The sequence below is a fragment of the Hyla sarda genome, chromosome 3 (assembly GCF_029499605.1).
Source record: "Hyla sarda isolate aHylSar1 chromosome 3, aHylSar1.hap1, whole genome shotgun sequence".
Lineage (NCBI taxonomy): Eukaryota > Metazoa > Chordata > Amphibia > Anura > Hylidae > Hyla > Hyla sarda.
The window spans coordinates 202,728,849-202,750,910 of record NC_079191.1 but is presented as its reverse complement, the minus strand read 5'-3'; the positions used below and the strand labels follow the sequence as shown (position 1 = coordinate 202,750,910).

At 45.2% G+C, this 22,062-nt stretch overlaps 1 protein-coding gene across 5 annotated transcripts in view; it reads right to left on the bottom strand.

Annotated features, from left to right (window-relative positions):
• KCNQ5 (potassium voltage-gated channel subfamily Q member 5) overlaps positions 1 to 22,062 on the bottom strand; it is a 638,117-nt gene that overhangs the window by 48,193 nt on the left and 567,862 nt on the right. For all 5 annotated transcript variants that reach the window (XM_056565866.1, XM_056565867.1, XM_056565869.1 and 2 more), the window contains one exon: positions 16,040 to 16,260. In XM_056565866.1, the coding sequence (XP_056421841.1) occupies positions 16,040 to 16,260 (221 nt within the window). The remainder of the gene's footprint in view (positions 1 to 16,039; positions 16,261 to 22,062) is intronic.

The window sequence follows — 22,062 nt, the reverse complement described above, 5'->3', positions numbered from 1 at the left end:
CCCGGAACACAGAAGCTTGCTGCTTCCGCGTTCGTGATGTCACGCCGTGACCCCTGCGATCTTACATCTTATTTCCTATCCTTTGGATAGGGGATGAGATGTTTACAGTGGAGAACCCCTAGAACAGTGGTCTTCAACCTGCGGACCTCCAGATGCTGCAAAACTACAACTCCCAGCATGCCTGGACAGCCAACTGCCCTAGAATGTGAAGAATGTGGGAATGTAGAATGTGGGATCTGTCGAGCTGCTTGTAAGAGTAAAGGCAAATTCAATCTCTGCCTGGAAATGAGTTGTTTTATGTCTACCTCTAATTTGACAGGAGCTTGATAGGGTGTTATAATAACAAAATTAACTGTTTAATCCCAGCTCGTCACACGATCCTCCCAGTTGGCTTCATTTACTTTCCTGCACCGATGAAATGCTTGGGGTACCCTGAAGCTAAGACTAGAAATTGGCTGTGGAGTGCCCCAGAAAGATCATCAGAGAGTGTGTCATCCAAGAAATTACACCATTGACAGATGTAATTCTTAAGGCACTCCCTTTAACGACACACAAAAAAAAAAAAAAAAAATAGTGCCATTTGGTTAATCGTGACTAATAGATAATTCAATGGACTCATAATTTTCATGAAGGAAGTAATTTTCCTACTCTGCCAATCACCCTTAAAGGGGTACTCTGGTGGAAAACAAATGTTTTCATATCAACTGGCTCCAGAAAGTTAAACAGATTTGTAAATTACTTCTAATAAAAAAAAATCTTAATCCTTCCAGTACATATCAGCTGCTGTATGCTCCAGAGGAAGTGGAGTTGTTTTTTTCTGTCTAACCACAGTGCTCTCTGCTGACACTCTTTTTATTAGAAAAATACAAAACTTATCAAATACAAAACACAAAGCAAGCTTAACCAGCTATAACATAAATAAGAAATACTCTAGAACCAAAAACAAAACCTCATAAACAAAACCCTGCCTAACCGGCCAGCCCAGCTTTATTGAGATACTAAAATACTAAGATATTAAAGTATGCCCAAAATATCTAATCAAACACTCACACACTTACCGAAAATGAACATAAGAAAAATAAATAAATAAAATAGCACAACTTGGCTTGTCAAAATATAAACATAAAAGTTATCATTATCCGACTATAACTCAAAACCATCCATACTTGGGAACACGCAACAAGAAAACTAAACAGAAACGTAGCAAGCACACCTCAAAAAAAAAAAAAAAAAAAATTATTATATTTTTTGTACATATACATACATACAAACAAAAACTATAATAGTAATAATAATAATAATAATAATCATCAAAATAATCATATCACACATACATTCACTTACAAAACGTCCAAATTAACTGGATCCTCTATCCGGGACTAATGAAAATACCAAAGAAAACATAAAACAGACCAAATAACTGAAATAAACTAAATAAACCACATATCAACACAGCAACTGGTCCGGCTACCATAACGCTGAAACAATATGAAACAATATAGATATAACACAATATAGGTACAAAATTACTAAATATACTATATAAATAAAATATAATATAAACAAAATATATGCACTACAGAAAACCCCTACAAAATCAATAGAAAACCCTAGGAAAAACCCTACACTAAAACTGTACCCTCACCCACACCACCCCTCCTGTACATGGGTCAGAGTCCATACCGTTCTTACAGTTCACAAAGTCCAGTCCTTAACTGACCCATGTCAGGTCCCCCAAAGATGAACACCACCACCCACAAGCACACCCTCCCCACCTAGCACTCCTCCCAACCAACTTATACACAAACTTATACAAACTGAACCACAACCCACTTTAGGCCCAAGTTTGGTCGCCTGTAAGCCCTTCATACCATATCAGCTTAAAAACAAAACAAAAAACTAGCGTGCACATGCATCAGCCCACCACCAGGGAGAAGGATGGCAGATTTGATACATTCAAAATAATTTTACACTCTTTCCCTAACTCCCCCTACAATTCTCCCTAATCCTATCCCTTCATTCAAACTAACCCTGTTCTCATCCTATCTCTGTCCCTCTGACACTGTCCCCAACCAAAATAAAGGTACTCTACCCAAAAGGTCTAGTACCTAGGGCACATCAAAGGAAAACCCTCTCCATAGGAGAGAAGCCCTACTGGTACCAAGACTGCCATACTCCAAAGACCTGATCTTCCCAAGGTCACCGGTGATGTTCCTACAGACCTCCACCTCGGAGAGGATTTTCTGTTGGGTCGACACTAAACACCGTGCATTCCACGTGTAGTACCTAACCACTAAACTGACTAAGAATAAAGTGCCCCGATCTCGGCCACCCAGGTTCCTGAATGCCCCATAAGCCCACTCCTGATAGGTAAGGCCGGCAAGTTGACTCCAGCCGATGGAAGCGCCCACCCTGTTGTAAACTCCTATATTAAAGGGACAATGAAGCAGGAAATGGTCCATGCTTTCCAGCGTGTCCCCACACTCTTCTCGGGGACATCCCGGTCATCAGAGTTCCTACACTTCAAATTGTCCCTCACATATAGCTTCCCCTGAAAGCAGCGCCAGGCCAAGTCCCAAAACTTCTGGGGGATCCTTTTCATGTTTAAAAGGTACAATCCCGACCTGGGCAGTCCCTGAGCGCCAGAGGCTTCTGGAAGTGGGTCAACAGAACCCGTTTGTCAAGGAACTGCCTTGACTGGGTCCTGATCTCCCACACTCCCAGACCCCACCGACGTATCGCCTTCAGAGTCGGGGTAGCGTAAGCCGGAAGATATCCATGGGGCATACGGAGGTCCTTCACTTGCCCTCCTGTCTCCCATTCCTGGAAGAAAGGCCGAAACCATTCCCTACAGGAGAGTACCCACGGAGAAGCCCTCTCTGACCAGAGGTTTGAGATGTTAGCTTTCAAGAAGGTGTTGGTTAAGAACACCACAGGGTTTACCATAGATAAACCCCCTAGTCTCCTCGTGCGGTACGTAACCTCCCTCTTGACTAGGTTCATCCTGTTCCCCCATAACAGTTGGAAAAACAGGCTGTAGACCCTAGTGTAGTAAGCCTCTGGCAGGATACATACGCTGCCCAGATAGATAAACAAGGGGAGCAGGTACGATTTGATCAGGTGTACCCTTTCCCTGAGGGTCATAGACCAACCCTTCCACTGGTCCACCTTCTGAGTGGCATCCTGGAGCTTACCATCCCAGTTTTTGGTGGGATAATCATCCTGGCCGAATATGATGCCCAACACTTTTGCTGACTCTTGGGGCCCTGGAAGGGTGTCCGGGAGATCAAACGTGGGGTCTCCCCCTCCCAGCCAGAGACTCTCACACTTATCCCGGTTGATCTTAGACCCGGATGCCTCCGAGTAGCGGTCCACTTCCGACATCACCACATCGACCTCCTCTCGCGAGGACACGAAAATGGTGACATCGTCAGCGTACGCCACCACTCTCTGGGCGACATCCAGCTCTGCCAGGTTCATCCCGACTCCCGCCAACGGCCCACAATCTACCCTCCGGACGAAGGGATCGATTGCGAACACGTATAATAGCGGGCTCAAAGGACAACCCTGACGGACTCCGGACCCCACCTCAAAAGAGCGGCCAGACCAACCGTTCACCAGTGGGAAACTCTCTGCCCCTGCATACAAGATCTTAAGCCAATTCACAAAAGTACTCGGTAAGCCATATCTCAGGAGGACGGACCAGAGGTACTCGTGGTTCACCCGATCAAACGCTTTGGCCTGATCCAGGGACAGCAAGTACCCCTTCCAGAAACCCGCACTACTCCTCTCCACTGCCTCCCTGACACTAAGGACCGCACTTAAGGTGCTTCGGCCTGGAAAAGAGCAGTGCTGAGCTCCTGAAAGGAGCCGGGGTGCAAACTTCACCAGCCGATTAAACAGTATCTTGGCCAGAAGCTTCCTGTCCGTATTGAGAAGAGCTATGGGCCTCCAATTCTCAATACGGCTGGGATCTTTACCCTTTGATAGAAGAATCAGGGCTGACCTCCTCATTGACTTCGGCAGAGTGCCCGAGGAGAGACACTCATTGAATACCTCAGTCAAGAGGGGAGCTAAAGACTCCTTAAAGGTCCTGTACCACTCGGATGTTAAGCCATCCGGACCCGGCGACTTCTTAGGGGCGAGCCCCTCGATCGCCAGTCTCACTTCCTCTTCCCTGATTCCTTCTGCCAAAACATCAAGAGTGGGGTCTACCCCTGGCTCAGGAATGGTTTCAGCCAGGAAAGCCGACATCTTGTCTCGATCTAGATCCTTCCTCCCCAAGAGGTGCGAGTAGAAGGATCTGACGACCTCCAAGATCCCTGATCTGGACCGATTCAGAGATCCTGTACTATCAATCAGTCCTGAAATGACTTTACTACTCACTGACATCTTACAGTTTCTGTAAGGGTCGGGCGAGCGGTACTTCCCGAAATCCCTCTCAAAAACCAAAGATGCGTGCCTATCGTACTGACACCTCATCAGCAAGGATTTCACTCTGGAGATATCCTCTCGGCTACCTCCAGTCGAGACGAGAAGCTCGAGTTTCCTCCTCAGACCCTGATACAGGCGATACCTGTTCAGGGACCTGAGGCTCGAGAGCTGGCGGAAGAACCCCGCAACCCGCTTCTTGAATATCTCCCACCACTCTGACTTACTACTACATAGGCCCAGTAAAGGTACCTGACTCTGAAGAAAATCCTCAAAGGACTGTCTTATCTCCGCTTCCTCCAGGAGGGACGAATTCAGCTTCCAATAACCTTTTCCCATCCGGGGGGTCTCTGAAACATTCAGGGAAAACAAAATCATACAGTGGTCGGAGAACTCCACCTCAACCACGGACACTGCGGAAGAGACGGCTTCCTCCTTTAAATAAAACCTATCTATCCTAGACCTGCGACTACCTTGATGATAGGTGAAACCCGTGTGGCCTGAGGGGCTCCGGATGTGGGCGTCCTCTAGGCGAGCTTCTCTAGCTATGCTAATCAGTGCCACACTATCGCAAGTCAGCGGACCATTGGAGCCTCTCCTATCTTGGGACCTCGTGACATTATTGAAGTCCCCTCCAAAGATCACTTGCCGACTCGTAAAAAGAAAGGGCTTAATCCTCATAAAGAGATCTTTACGGCCCCGCTTAGTTTGTGGGGCGTAGATGTTAATGAGCCGGAGCTCTTGTCCCTTCATGAAGACATCTAAGATCAGGCACCTCCCCATTTCTAACTCAATAACCCGTCTGCATTCAACAGGAGCGGTAAAAAGGACCGCCACGCCACTATACGGCTCAGCCGCAAGAGACCAGTGGGAGGGACCGCGCCTCCACTCTCTTCTGGCTTTTACCAGGGAGGCTAAATCTGACAACCTGGTCTCTTGCAGATACAAAATGTCGGCTTCAACACGGCCGAGAAAATCAAAGGCTGCGAATCTAGCCGTATCAGACTTTATGCTGGCACAGTTAATAGATGCCAGTGTCAGTGGGGTGAGTGCCGCCATCCTGGGTGATTGAGTTAGATGGCCTCACCCTTTAAACCTTCTTCCTCTCCTTCCCTCCACCCCCATCTGAATCGGAGGAAGACCCTTTGCCTCTTTTTAAACTCAGGGATATATCCATCCCAGGATCTTTACCTCCAGCATCTGGTGTTACCTCTCCCCCTGAGGAAACTGCCCCAGAGGAAGGAGGGTCGGCACCTCCTGGAGGCCGCACTGCCTCCGGACCCTCGAGAAGAGGAGGGGAGATGGTATCCCCAAGGGCCTCATATCGATTTGAAAGGACGATCAGAGGGTCAGAGACTGAGTTGTTCCTTCTATGGTCTGAGGCTACAACTGAAGAGGAGGACGGCGCTGCCTTACTCTTACCCTTCTTCCTCCTCTTCTTCTTTTCCTGGCCACCATTTACTGTCTGCCCCTCCTTCTCCTCCTCATCCACAGTTTCGGATTCAGAGGCATGACTGGAGGAAGGAGCATCTTGACATTCTTCCCTACGCAGTCTCCCTATCTCCTCATCCAGTTCGGCCCCACCCAAAGCCTCAGAGTTATTCTGACCTCCTTCTGAGCCAGTGTCTGGAGTGGGACCCCGAGCTACCCCTGGCACCTGGGCATTCTCAAGGGCCCTCTCCAACCTGCGCTTCTCCTCTCGCCTCCGCATAGAGGGGGTCTTATGTTTTTCCTTCACTGGCTTTGGTGCACCCTCTCCTCCACCAGTCCCCTCCCCCGCTGGGGCAACCGTTAGGCTCTCCCCAGCTGGGGCGGTCACAGTGTTGGAGAACGAGCGTGGACACCGGCTGAACGGGTGACCTAAGTCACCACACAAGTTACACCGAATCTGCCCACAGGTGGCCGCCAGATGACCCACCCCACAGCAGAGGGCGCATATCTGCTGAGTGCAGTTGGCACTAAAGTGGTTTGGGTCACCACACCTGTGACACAGCCTCGGCTGCCCCTGGTAGAAGATCTGAATCCTGTCGCGTCCCAGAAAGGCGGCCGAAGGGATGTGGGTGACCGTGTTCCCTGAACGCCTGAGACGAACGGAAAACGTCCAGGCCCCAGACCATATATTGTGCTCGTCAAAGTTCTTCCGGGGGACGTCCGTCACCTCCCCGTACCTGCCCAGCCAGGTCATAATGTCATAACAAGAAAGTGACTCGTTACGGGTCAAAACGGTCACTTTCTTTACCATACTCTGGCGAGATACCGCTTTTACAGCGAAATCTCGCCATCCGGGCTCGTTTTTCATCAGCTCATAATTAGACCAAAAGAGATCTAGTCCTTCCGGCCTAACAAAGCTGACGTCAAACTCGGAGGAGCCGAAGGGGTGAATCAGGGCAAAGATGTCCCCAGCCCTGAAACCCATCTGGAAAAGAAGCTCCACCACCTTGCCCCTTTGGGGGCACGCATCTTCGCCTTTCCAGACCAAACGGGCCACATTCCTGCGACCTACCTCCTGCCCGTGTGTCTGGAGGGACCATACAGTCTCCCCATTCCTCTCTCGGAACGCTCCCAGACCATGTCTCTCCACCCAAAAAGACAGGTCCATCTCCTTTCCCTCTACCTGGAGCGTCCTTTCTCCTCTCTTTAGTGCCTCCAGGAGACGCCGTTGCAACTGACCTTCACCAGATGCAGGAGGTAAAAATCCTACTGAACCCCCAGCCGCCACACTTGCATAACTCCTGACGACCGGGGGGGCAGCCGGACCAGACACCGTCCCTACATCCCCGCCTAGGCCACCTGTACTGCCACAAAAGCCACTCTTATTCCTGCCATCCACACCACTACTACTACTACTCTCATTCACACAACTACTCCTCCCATCTGCACCACTACCACTCCTCTCATTCACTCCACTATCACCACTCTCATTCACACCACTACCACTCCTCCCATCTGCGCCACTACCACTCCTCCCATCTGCACCACTACCACTCCTCTCATTCACTCCACTATCACCACTCTCATTCACACCACTACCACTCCTCCCATCTGCACCACTACCACTCCTCCCATCTGCACCACTACCACTGCCACATACACCCCTCTCATCCACAGCACTACCACTCCCATCTTTCACACACCTTGTATTAACATTGCTTTTATTGACAGTATTTTTGGGATCAGCAGCTGCTTCACCCACTACCTCTGGGCTGGCCTGGACATGCTTTAGCTTGGCCTTTTTGTACATTCTCAGGTCGCCGGCGGCTGTCATTGTCGGCGACGCTGACTCCTCCTCCATTCGAGATGTCACCGCCGACATCACCTCCCGAAGCTGAGGCTGCCCCTCCAGGCGCACCTCCACCACTCCTCCTGCCACTGATGTGCAGGGACTCCCCTCTCTCACAGGGGAGATCCCTGCAGTGCCTGCGCCACACACTGTGCCCAACCGCACAGGCTCAGCAGCAGGTTCTGACACCTGGACGCTCCCCCCCCTCTCAGGGGAGTGCCCCGCAGCACCGACACTACTATCAGCGCCCAGGGGACCGCCCCCCAAGCAGAAGATCTCACCACACACCTCAGGCGCCTGGACACTCCCCCCCCTCTCAGGGAAGTGCCCCGCAGGGCTAGTAACATTGCCCACAATACTCGGGGAACTGCTCCCCTTGCAAACTGCCGCATAACTATTGCCCACTATTAGCCTGTCCTGCTCTTCCCTACCAGCAGGACGCGTGACTGTAGCACCCGCGGCCATGTTGGATGCAGCACTGTACCCCCCGTGCTGGTCCCGTTCCACAGCAGAAGCGGGATCTGGCAGGGTGGGGGGCCCAGCAGCCTGAACCAACTTTTCAGGTGGCCCAGACTGCTGGATAGGAGAGAAAACAAACTTTATCTGCTTCTCAGCCTTTTTCTTCTTCTTCTTCTTCTTCCTCTTCCTCTCCTCAGGGCCCAGGTCCTGGCCAAAACTGAAATTTTCCAGACGGGTGGGTGACTCCTGCATCACTATGGCCCGCAGGAGCCCCCCACAGACCAGTCCACTGTCACCGCCATCATTACTGTCACTTTCCTCAGAGGTGGCTGGTAGGGCGACTTGGGCAGGGTTGATGTAATCCGCACTCGGGGTGACAGAGGTCTTAGGGGTACACGGGGTATCACACACATCCCCCTCACTCTCATCACCCTCACTGCCGCCATCTCCCTCACCACCTTCCTCCATCTTCTCCTCCGTGACACACAAGCACTCTTCCTCCCCCTGACTATCCTCTTCCTCCTTCACAGGGGTCCGCATGGTTTTATAGCGGTCTTCATTCTTTAATTTTTCTTTAAACATGCCTGCTCCCTCTACAATCAGCATTCGGGCTCTCACCACCTCCTGCTCCTCTGCCTTCAGCTCACACACCCTGGCAGCAAACTTAGCCCTCATAGCCTTGGCAGAGTTATCTGTTTGGTAGCGAGCAAACTTCAGGTCTTCCCTTATGATTTTCAGCTTTTTCCCCAGCTGCTCATATTCTACAAGATTTACCTGCATGCGGGAACCGAAAGTAGCTAGCGACTCCCTGGGACCCTTCACCCCCCATTGCTGGGGTTCCATAGTATCAGACACAGTCCCCGAAGACATAACCATAAGCTTCTTACCGGACGCCTTGCGGTTTCCAGCGAAGGACGGGGGAGTGGGCTCCACATTACTGCGGAGCCTGCTGGATCTTCTCACCCTGTCCTTGGAATCGGCCGTAGCTCTCTCACTCCCACCCCCCTCCGGCCTAGTTCGAGGGGTGGAAGTCTGGGGCTCCATAGCAGGAGGCTCTCCCAAGGAAGCTGCCACCCTCCTGGGGAAAAGGCTGTAGGAAACACTGCTTCAATCCTCTCTCTCTGGAAGTCAGACACACCCAACAGCTGCTGTGTTCCACAGGAAGTGCTCTCTGCTGACACCTCTGTCTGTGCCAGGAACTGTCCAGGGTAGTAGCAAATTCCCATAGCAAAATTTTCCTGCCCTGGACAGATCCTGGCATGGACAGAGGTGTCAGAAGAGAGCACCATGGTCAGACGAAAAGAACTTCTCAACTTCCCATGGAGCATACAGCAGCTAAGTACTGGGAGGATTGAGATTTTTTAATAGAAGTAATTTACAAATCTGTTTAACTTTCTGGTACCAGTTGATTTGAAAAACATTGTTTTCCACCGGAGTACCCCTTTAATAGTGGCTGACAGCCTGCTGTGTATTTGCATGCATACATGGTAAACCAGTGGTGTAAAGGGGGGAGAGAATTGTTAGGCTCATGAATACAGAAGACCCATTACTATGTGTACACTATTTGGCTGTGACGTGTATAGGATACTAGTAGAGTGGCCCTTTGCTGCCTTTATATATGGCAGTATAGCATGATTACAGCTCCGCTATAAAGGGATCCTGTTAAGTCCCCAGAGCCTCACTTGCTGCCCCCAGTATCTTAAATAGGAAAAGAACAGTGTATGGAATGCATGCAGTATTCTAATTATTGTTAAATAGTCACAGGAGAAACAGTGCATAACAGCCATTAGCATGCAGTACGCCTACGGAACAAAATCATTTTTTTTTACAGATTGTGGCATCGCAGGCAGCATAGGAGGAAAGTCTCACAAAACTCTAGGGATCTAATCGCTTCTCCTTAAGGAAAATCTTGTTAGTGAAGCATTTTTAACTATCGTATTTTTCGCCGTATAAGATGCACTTTTTCTTCCCCAAAACTGGGGGGGGGGGGAAGTTGGTGCGTCTTATACGGGGAATACACCCCTATCACGGCGGTCCCTGCGGCCATCAACGGCCGGGACCCGCGGCTAATACAGGACATCACCGATCACGGTGATGCCCTGTATTAACCCTTCAGACGCGGCGATCAAAGCTGACTGCCGTATCTGCAGGGAAAGTGACACTAACCCGACTGTTCGGGACCACGACGATTTCACCGCGGCGGTCCCGAACAGCCCGACTGAATAGCCGGGTTAGTGCTTACAGGACACCGGGAGGGACCTTACCTGCCTCCTCGGTGTCTTCTCCGTTCAGGGATCCCCTTTAAGGCCGGCGCTCTCCTTCCTCATCATCATGTCGCCGCGTACGCGCGTCGGCGTGCGAAAAGACGTAATGGCAGCGACGGAGAGCGAGGATACCCGGCAGCAGAGACGTTCCGGAGCGACGGGGACACGGTGACAGCGATGGAGCGACATCCAGGGCAGCGGTGACGGGGACACGTGAGTATTACCTCCTATGCAGTGGTCTTCAACCTGTGGACCAACGGCTGTCGGGGCATGCTGGAAGTTGTAGTTTTGCAACATCTGGAGGTCCGCAGGTTGAAGACCACTATTGGGTTCAAAATCTTAATTTTTTTAGATTTTGCACCTATAAATTGGGTGCGTCTTATACGCCGGTGCGTCCTATAGGGTGAAAAATACGGTATATTGAAATCTACAATAATCATGGAGACTATATTAACAAAGATAAAATTCATATATTCCCCATTATTCTCTTTTCATGTAACTGGCACCTCATCAATATATCAGTTAAATTACTATATTTATCAGACAGGGCAAACTAAGCCATGATAGCTACTTACATGACAGATTTTTACAAAGCAAAAGTAGCTTAGCCATAGACAAAAAGATAAATACTCTACAAAAGATATAGACAAAGAATAAAAAGAGTAGAAATGGAGTAGGATGTCTACCTAACAGCTGCATTAAAGATGATACTGCTGCCTAGAGATGAGAGAACTTACAGTAAATTCGATTCGTCACGAACTTCTCGGCTCAGCAGTTGATGACTTATCCTGCGTAAATGAGTTCAGCTTTCAGGAGCTCCCGTGGGCTGGAAAAGGTGGATACATTCCTAGGAAAGAGTCTCCTAGGACTGTATCCACCTTTTCCAGCCCACCGGAGCACCTGAAACTGAACTAATTTACGCAGGATAAGTAATCAACTGCCGAGCCGAGAAGTTCATGATGAATCGAATTTACTGTAAATTTGCTCATCTCTACTGCTGCCAAAGAGTTGTACAGTGCTGAAGTTATAGCAGTCTGACCTCAACCAAAACCTTTAGAAGTAAAAGAAAATTGTGATTTTCCTTCAAGCCTTTCAGCAATCAGTATGAAACACTATCCATTGCTTGTCATTTTTTCTTCTATCCTTTTTTCATCATAATGTTCTGTTATAAAAAGACGCTACGATTATATCTTGATTACAGTAATAGTTAAATATATCCCACAGAACAAGTCTATGCACGTAGAAGAAATGTGATATATGCCTTTTATGAAGAAAAATATATATCTTGTATATACAGTGATCCCTCAACTTACAATGGCCTCAACATATGATAGTTTCAACATACAATGGTCTTTTCTGGACCATTTTAAGTTGAAACCAGACTCAACATACAATGCTACATACAGTCCAGATCTGTGAAACATGTCAATGGCCGGAAGAACTGACCAATCAGAATGGGCATTCACTGGTAAAACCCCTGTATTACTGAAGCGTATGCACTGACTGGTGTCTGGTAGTGCCCCCTACAGTACAGGGAGGTATTACATGTTCTGTACACTTTACCTGTACCAGGGTTACCTGCTCCTTAGGACACCAGGTAAGGGCGACTCCATGTTACTTTACTCCATGTTACAGTACTGCGTGTACTGTACAGGACCCCCAAAGAAGCTCCTGTCCTCTACATAGACCAGTGTTTCCCAAGCAGGGTGCCCCCAGCTGTTGCAAACCTACAATTCCCAGCATGCCCGGACAGCCTTTGGCTGTCCGGGCATGCTGGGAGTTGTAGGTTTGCAACAGCTGGAGACTCCATGCTTAGGAAACACTGACATACACAGTGATTACAGCTTCCAGCAGATCTTTCTTACTTTTATATGTAAGGATTTTCTTTATCTATATTAGTTATCTACTTATTTTTCTTTAATTCTCACTTTTTCCTATTTTTGGATGACATTTTGGTGCCTTTAGAACCAATTACCAGGTTTCCATAGAGCTCTGGTCTCAACATACAATGGTTTCAACTTACAATGGTCATCCTGGAACCAATTAATATTGTAACTTGAGGGACCACTGTATAGTAAAAGATATTTGGTAGACAGCGTGGGACTGCTGCCCCTTCCATGTGACAAGGGGTAGCATATTTGAGGGTGCTAGTGGGTGACTTTGGGGGGGGGGGGGGCATCCGTATTCTATGTAGGAACCAGTACGCACTTTAGGGCCCTTTCACGCTGCACATTTTTTTTAAGAAACCATCTTCAAAATTCCGCTAGGAAATTCTGCTATATGATTTCCGCTGTCCCATTCATGCAGCAGATTTCCTGCAGCACAATTTTCACTATGGTAATTCTGAAAAAGAATGAACATGTGAATTATTTTAGCAGAATATGCTCGGAAATGCATAGCCCGCCCAATGGCGATGGCGCATGCCCAAGCGGTTCCAGTGCCGACTGATATCGGCAGCTGCGTCTGGATACAGAAATTCCAAAAAATAAAAAAGGGCCCTTAGGCTGGGTTCACACTACTGAATGTCCTCCCAGAAAGATTCTGGGCCGGAAGTCTGTGCGCAAGGGCACTTTATTCAGTTGTGGCTAGGATTGATTAGATACATGCAGTCACCATTGACAGCAATGCATATCCAATCAGATCCACCAAACAGAGGACAGTTTCATTCTTTTGTCCAAATTCTGAATTTGAGTTTCCACAGGGGAAAGTCTGTAGTGTAAACCCAGCCTAAGTAATCTGATGCAGATTCCAACAGAATTTCCATGTGGAATCAAAGCTCAGTTAATGTCAATAGAAGTTCATGATGGGGATTATGTTTTGCTCAAGAATAGACATTTTAGTGCAAGTTGCGAATGTACAAGCCTTCTCCTGGTTTATCCTTACAGCAGTATCCCCTCAGAAATGCATTTCCGTCTATGGAGAATTTTCCCAGTGATCCTAGAACCAACCTAGCCTTAGCGCCATCTGCAATTTGTTTACAATGAGAAATAGTGTTGAGCAGCATAGGCCATATCCGAATTTGCGATATTTCGCGAATATATGAACGAATATTCGTCATACATTCACTAAATTCGCATATTCGTAATATTCGCGTTATATTTTCGCATATGCGAACATTTACATATACATAAATTAGCATAAACAAAAATTTGCATGCGCAAAAAATTTGCATAAGCGAAATTTTGCATAAGCGAAAATTCGCATATGCAAAAATTTGCATTTGCAAGTTTTACCATATGCGAAAATTCGTACGCCAGTCTCACACAGTAGTATTAGAGCCTTCTTTAGACCACACAAGCTGGAAGAAGAGAGGGATGATCACTGTGATGTGTATTGTGAAAGAAAAAAAAAACAATATTCGTAATTACGAATATTTAGTGCTATAAACGCAAATATTTGGGAATTCGTGAATATGCGATATTTGCAAATAAAATTTGCATTGCGAATATTCGCGAGCAACACTCCTGAGAATATGACGAAGAAAATCTGAAATCTACTTTTCCATGCAGGCTATGTTCACATGCCATAATTTCAATGCAGAAATGCTTTCAATTTTGCACCAATAAGGACTTGTTTTTTTTTTTTTGTGTCACCAATTGTATTTTTTTATGAAATAACTTATTTTATAACAAAATCTGCAGCGGAACAAAAAACAATTATATGTAAGGTGAAATTAAAAAAATATGCCATTTTGTAACTTTTGGGGGCTTCCGTTTCTATGCTGTGCATTTTCCAATAAAAATTACACCTTATCTCTTATTTTGTAGGTCCTTACGATTACAATGATACCCAATTTATATAGGTTTTTATTTTATACTACTTTAATTCAATTTGAACTACCAAAATTAGAATACTGAAAATTGTCCGCTTCTGACTCCTATAACTTTTTTTTTATTTATCTGCATACGTGGATATGAGGGCTAATTTTTTTTGCACTGTAAAGTGACCAAAAATGCAAAATTTTGGCCTATAGTATTTTTTTTTTTTTTTTACGTGTACGCCATTGTGCATTTTTATTAACATTATATCTTAATAGTTAGGACATTTACGCACATGGCGGTACCACATATGTTTATTTTTTATTACATTATTTTATTTAAAAAATAGGAAAAGGCTGATTCAAACTATTATTACGGAGGGGGTTCATTCACTTTTATTAACTCTTTAAAAAAAAACAAAAAAACTTTTTCCTTTTTTATTTTTTTTAAATCCCCATAGGGGGTTATAACATGCAATCTTGCGCTAGCTTGCAGAGCCTGGCTGGGACATTGGACGTTGAGGAGGCAGGTAAGGGCCTTCCCGCCATCCACTCAGCTGATCAGGACCTGGGATTTCATTGTGGATGTCCTGATCAGCTCCGCTGAGCTACTCCGCAATCAACTTTGATCTTTGGAAGGTTGGCCCAATGGGCGAAGTCCGGCATTAACTGTGGGTCCTAACTGCTGAAATCAACCGGGACTCACTGGATATACAGCTCGTGAGCACGCTTCAAAATATGGTACGGGAACTAGGGTATACAGGTATGCTCCTGGTCCTTAAGTACCAGGCGCAAAGACACCCTTCATCCTTAAGAGGTTAAAATGATTTGCTGCTTTAAAAGGGAAATTAAAGTTTCAAATTGTTTTGCAGTGAAATGGAATAATAAAAGACCTTTCACTGGTGAGTTTCATTTTGGCCAATTTTAGAACATGGTTTATGTGTTTGTGACAGAAATAATGTCGGACTATCTGTTCTTATTCTTTCAGATGACATAAAAAGCAAGAGAAGCTGAAGGGAATCATTTTCAGCATAGGAGCCATAGTAAATAACAATACTAAAAACAAATACTGGAAAGGTTTCATGAGATAAATCTGTATTTGTATTCATAATTATAAACCTACTCAAATAAGGTAAATGCACATGGGACAGGTTTGCAGAAAATTTCCCTAAAAAATCTCTAAGAAAATCCACAGTGACAAATTCATACTAAATCGTGTGGATTATGGTGCAGATTTACCATTGTTGGCCTTTGATAAAAGATACAACATTTTGACAAGAAGCTCATCAGAAAATTGCATCTTTTATAAACTTTAGTGATAGCAGACGGTGTAGAACAAATACTAACCTTTTAAATAAAGACTTATAGAAAAAGTGTTTTCTACCAGTAAAAAAACAAGAATAAGAAATGTTTTTCAAAGGTGTCCATGACCTTTAAAATCTATGGTGCTAAATAAATGTACTACGTACGGTATATTCATTTTGGTTTGTTTTTCTTATTACATATTTTGGGTCAGTAATGATTTGTTCAAAACTCAGCCTGCTCTTGGTATGCCATTTTTCTGATGTTTTTTTCCCATAGGACTGAAAAACTGCTGAAAAAATACATGTAGAAAATGACACTAAATAAAAAATTACACCAAATCTGCCACTTTTTAAATAGCCATAAAAGAATACTCTAAAAGAACCCTTAGAACATTTACCTACAGAGTAGATATATTCTATTGTAATTTGCTCAATAAACATGTGAATGCAGTATAATGCATCACTTAATGTATAATAATAATAATAATAATAATGTATATGTTTTACACTGCTATTATAGTTTTAGAAAAGCAAGTGTTCTTACGATCAGTCACTGGTTTGGGCTGTGAACTCTTCAATCTGAGAGAAGGTCTGAATCTTGTTCTGTCATTGAAGCTCCAGCTCTTCTGTACTTTTGTAGGGCTTGCTTCTGAGGTCACATCAGTACTAGGGGAACGTCGATCTCCAACTGATGTTTGTCTGCCCTTAATACTTTGACCTCTTGGGCTTGCCATGCGTACTCTCTCCTTGAAGCTCAATTTCTGGCTGCAAAAATGAGATTATAGTTATTCAAATTTGTTGCCAGATCCACCTAAGGCTTTCTTAGATGAACAATGAATAGTTAAAGGGGTTATCCAGGAAAAAAAACTTTTTTTTTATATATCGACTGACTCCAGAAAGTAAAACAGATTTGAAAATGACTTCTATTAAAAATCTTAATCCTTTTAGTACTTATCATCTGCTGAAGTTGAGTTGTTCTTTTATGTCTAAGTGCTCTCAGATGACACCTGTCTTGGGAACTGTCCAGAGTAGAAGCAAATCCACATAGCAAACCTCTTTTACTCTGTGCAGTTCCCGAGACAAGCAGAGATGTCAGCAAAGAGCACTGTTGCCAGACAGAAAAGAACAACTCAACTTCCGCAGCTGATAATTATTGGAAGGATTAAGATTTTTTATTAGAAGTAATTTACAAATCTGCAACACAAAAAGAGAAACACAGCCGCACATCCACCATTTGTAATTTGATCTACTTGCTTCTCAGCATAATTTCAAAAACTAACAGTTTGTTAGTATACATTTTGATCAAAAAGTACAAGCCCACTTGCCACGTCAAGGCCACCTCGCTAGAGTGGATCCCTAACCTGACACTGGCGTAACCCCCGGCGGCGACCACTGCATCCGAGACCCCTTGCCCAACAAGGGGAGCGACCCAGTGGCCAGGCAGCCCCACTACTGCCCGACCAAGCACCTGGCTCTGGGCCACTCCACCCCATAAACAAAGCATCACAGAAACAATGGCCTCCACAGAGAACCACACCAGCATGAAACCTACCATATGCTCCCTGCCAGAGGGCTGGGAGAATGGTAGGAGGAAACCCTTATGCAGTTTCCTGCTAATTAAAAACACCTGGGCCAAATGGGTGGAGTGGAGTGCTGGCTGTGGAAGAAGGTTAGGGACCCACTCTGGATAGGTGGCCTTGACGTGGCAAGTGGGCTTGTTCTTTTTGATCAAAATGTATACTAACAACCTGTTTGTTTTTAAAATTATGCTGAAAAGCAAGTAGATCAAATTACAAATGGTGGATGTGCGGCTGTGTTTCTCTATTTGTGTTGTACATTTGTAGTCTCTCTTTTCTTCCATGGCCAGCACTCAACTCCACCCATTTGGCCCAGACATTTTTAATTAGCAGGAAACTGCATAAAGGTTTCGTCCTACCATTCTCCCAGCCCTCTGGCAGTGAGCACATGGTAGGTTTCATACTGGTGTGGTTCTCTGTGGCAGCCATTGTTTCTGTGATGCTTTGTCTGTGGGGTGGAGTGGCCCAGAGCCAGGGGCTTGGTCGGGCAGTAGTGGGGCTGCCTGGCCACTGGGTCGTTCCCCCCCGTTGGACATGGGGTCTCGAAGGTAGTGGTCGCTGACGGGGCTACGCCAGTGTCAGGTTAGGGACCCACTCTAGCGAGGTGGCCTTGACGTGTTGAGTGGGCTTGTATTTTTGATCAAAATGTATACTAACAACCTGTTAGTTTTTGAAATTGTGCTGAGAAGCAAGTAGATCAAATTACAAATGGTGGATGTGCGGCTGTGTTTCTCTTTTTGTGTTGCCCATTTGTAGTCGCTCCCTTCTTCCCTAGCCAGCACTCCACTCCACCCATTTGGCCCAGGTGTTTTTAATTAGCAGGAAACTGCATAAGGGTTTCCTCCTAGCATTCTCCCAGCCCTCTGGCAGTAAGCACATGGTAGGTTTCATACTGGTGTGGTTCTCTGTGGTGGCCATTGTTTCTGTGATGCTTTGTCTGTGGGGTGGAGTGACCCAGAGCCAGGGGCTTGGTTGGGCAGTAGTGGGGCTGCCTGGCCACTGGGTCGCTCCCCCGTTGGACATGGGGTCTCGGAGGCAGTGGTCGCCGCCGGGGGCTACGCCAGTGTCAGGTTAGGGACCCACTCTAACGAGGTGGCCTTGACATGGCGAGTGGGCTTGTACTTTTTGATCAAAATGTATACTAACAACCTGTTAGTTTTTGAAATTATGCTGAGAAGCAAGTAGATCAAATTACAAATGGTGGATGTGCGGCTGTGTTTCTCTTTATGTGTTGCACATAATTTACAAATCTGTTTAAATTTCTGGAGCCAGTTGATATAAAAAAAAAAAGTTTTTCCTAGAATACCCCTTTAAATGGACACTGTCACTTTAAAACATGTCCTGGAGACATGTCAAAATACAGCCGGGAGAAGCACTCAACTAGGCGCTCCCCAGCTTGCTGCCTCGCTGAAGGAGATGGGCTTTATTGTAATTTTATCAAGACTGAATCAGAGCGAAAGAAGCGATTAGCTAAGCACTTTTTCTGGCTGTATCTAAGTAATGGTCTCTAGGACATGTCAAATTGACAGAGACACTTTAAAGAGAACCTGTCACCTTAAAAATTCTATCTACCCTATCGGCATTATGTTATAGAAAAGAAGTTAAGCAGACTGGTATACAGCTTTTCCTGCTCTATAACATGATGCCGATAGATTAGGTAACATTTTCATTGTAACAGGTTCCCTTTAATCTTACACGTAAATTTTATGACTTGATATGCTGAATTTATCCAATCAACTTAATAAAGAAATGAGAATAACTTTATTACAAACAAAATGAGTGAGTAGACACATTATAATCACAGCAATGTAAAGACAAATCCGGTTAAGACTCACAATGCAAAAAAAATATTTGTTACATGTATTACATGTAAAATTAGCAAATAAACATGCAAGTTAGTTCACAGCAAGCAAATTGTCAATTTACTGAAAACGCATCCTCATGCATGTGCACATCTTCACTATGCAGACAAGTTATATTTGTTGTCTTATATACAACTGGATCATACAACTTACAATATCTCACATAAGTGAGTACAGCCTTAACATTTTGGTAAATATTTTATTATATCTTTTCATATGACAACTCTGAAGAAATTACATTCTGCTACAATGTAAAGTAGTGAGTATACAGCCTGTATAACAGAGTTGAATGTTGCGTCCCCTCAAAATAACTCAACACACAGCCATTAATGTTCAAACCATGGCAACAAAAGAGAGTACACATCTAAGGGGAAATGTCAAAATTTGGGTCCAAGTAGCCATTTTCATTCCATTCATGTGACTTGTTAGAAGGTCTCAGGTGTGAATCGGGAGCAGGTGTCTTAAATTTGGTGTTATCGCTCTCATACTCTCTAATACTGGTGACTAGAAGTAAAACATGGCACCTTACAACAAATAACTCTAAGAGGATCTGAAAACAGGAATTGTTGCTCTACATAAAGGTGGCCTAGGCTATAAGAACATTGCTAAGACCCTGAAACAGGCCTCACCATGGTTGAGCAAAGAAATAGAGTGCATGTTCTCAGTGCCATATCCAGAGGTTGTCTTTGGGATATAAGTGCTGCCAGTATTGCTGCAGAGGTTGAAGTGGTGGTGGTGGTGGGGGGGGGGGGGTTGGTTCAACCTGTCAGTGCTCAGACCATACACCACAGTCTGCATCAAATTGATCTGCATGGCTGCAATCCCAGAAAGAAGCCTCTATTAAACATGATGCACAAGAAAGCCTGCAAACAGTTTGTTGAAGACAAGCAGACTAGGACCATGTCATGTGGTCCAATGAGTGAAGGCAACCAGTCACCTTGCCTACAGTCAAGCATGGTGGTGGGAGTATAATGGTCTGGGCCTGCATGAGTGCTGCTGGCACTGTGGAGCTACAGTAGTGGCATACTCATGTCCTTTCTCCCATACGGTTCATCATACCCTCAACATGCACTTACTTATCCATACACTGTACTATCAATTCATTTAGTCCTAAAGAACCTGTATTTTTATATATACAGTAGTACACCATGATAACAACCCTAAACACACCTCTAAGACTAATGCCTTGCTATAGAAGCTGAGGTGAAAGGTAATGGACTGGCTAGGCATGTCTCCAGACCTAGACACTAATGAGCATCTGTGGGGCATCCTTAAATGAAAGGTGGGGGAGCGCAAGGGCTCTAACATCCACCAGCTCCATAATGTCTTCATGGAGGAATGAAAGAGGACTCTAGTGGAAACCTATGAAGCTTTGGTAAACTCCATACCCAAAAGGCTAAAGGCAGAGCTGGAAAATTTTGGTGGCCACACAAAATATTTGGACCCAATTTGGACATTTCCACTTAGGGGTGTACTCACTTTTGTTGCCAAGGTTTAGACATTATTCACTGTGTGTTGAGTTATTTTGAGGGGACACAACATTATACCTTGTTAAACATGCTGCACACTCACCACTTTACATTGTAACAGAAAACCCTTTCTTCAGTGTTGTCACAGGAAAAGATATAATAAAATATTTATAAAAATGTGAGGAGTGGACTTATTTATATCAGATACTGTATTTCAAATGTATATATTTCCCCCCTAAAAAAGCTTGTAATATTTTCATGATTTTCAGTGGAAATTATGTTATTTATTACAGTTAGTAATGGTGTTCTTTAAAACAGAAAATATTTAGACATTTTGTATTGTCGTATGACATTTTCGTTAAATGGTTTTACAGGAATTAATGCATGGGAAATGTATCATATTTCGAATGTATGAGAATTCCTGAAAGCATATTGTTTGAAAGTTACATAATTACTGATCTCCGGTGTACCCGCTTTGCTTTGATAACTTGTTGCCCTAACCAACTAAGATGATTTCATTTGCTCAGTTCAGTTGCAATCACTTGATCTGTCACCTGGCGTTGGCCGGCAGTCTCCACTGATTATGCAGGAAAGTGGCATTGTGGGAAAGTGTTGAAGGTCCAATCCATGACCAAAGTTCAGAGAAGAAACTAACTTTGCTTAGTGGAAAATATCAAGACTTCCCGAAGCTTGTGCTCATATTTTACACTGCAAAAACTGGGATATTTTATGCTAGGTCTACAAGGAATTTCATGCTCTTGCTCATAGTTTGGATGGAAGTCTTGCCATGGCAATGTGCAATGATGCAACTTTAGAGGGACATCCTGTCACAGCTTAGGGTGTGGTGCACTGTGTTTAAAAGGAAACTGACAGCAGGGTCCAGCTCATTTACTAGAATATTCAGGTAGATAGTGTGAGTGATTCTGTTTCTAATGCATTTTAACACGTGAAAATCAGTAGAGTCAGTCAGGAGATATTCATCTTGTTGCTAATATTGTATTATGGTATTTTTTTTATATGTGCGTTCCTTTTTTTACACCCACTCCGGAAATAACCCGGCCCCTTCATAAATATTCATCCCTATTTCTTAACATGCATATGAACAGGCAGAGTTAATGGCAGAATGGGGTGGGGCTATCTTCCATAGAAATGTACAAACAGGGCTACCTGCATTTTCTACCTGCTATTGGTTTCCCAATCTGTCCAGTGGTTTCGTAGTACCAAGTAGGAGTTGGATTTATGAACTTCTGCTTCTTAGCTAAAGATTTCATGAGCAGCAAGAGACCACAGGTCAGGACTGATAACCTGAGAGCCCAGCATTTCCATCCTTATAGACCAGTGATGGCAAACCTATGGCACACATGTCACAGGTGGCACGCCGTGCCCCCTCGTGGGCACGCGGCCATAGTTCGCCATCAGCCCATTGGGGACATCCCTGTGTCCTGAAAGATCTTTTCAGGACACAAGGATGCCCTGGTTACCTTTCTGCGGCTGCGCGTTAAAGGGTTAGTCCAGTGGTGAAAAACGTATCCCCTATCCTAAGGATAGGGGATAAGTTTGAGATCGTGGGGGGGGGGGGGGTCAGACCGCTGGGGCCCTCTGCGATCTCTCTGTACGGGGGCCAGGCTCTCCGGCCAGATAGCGGGTGTCGACCACCGC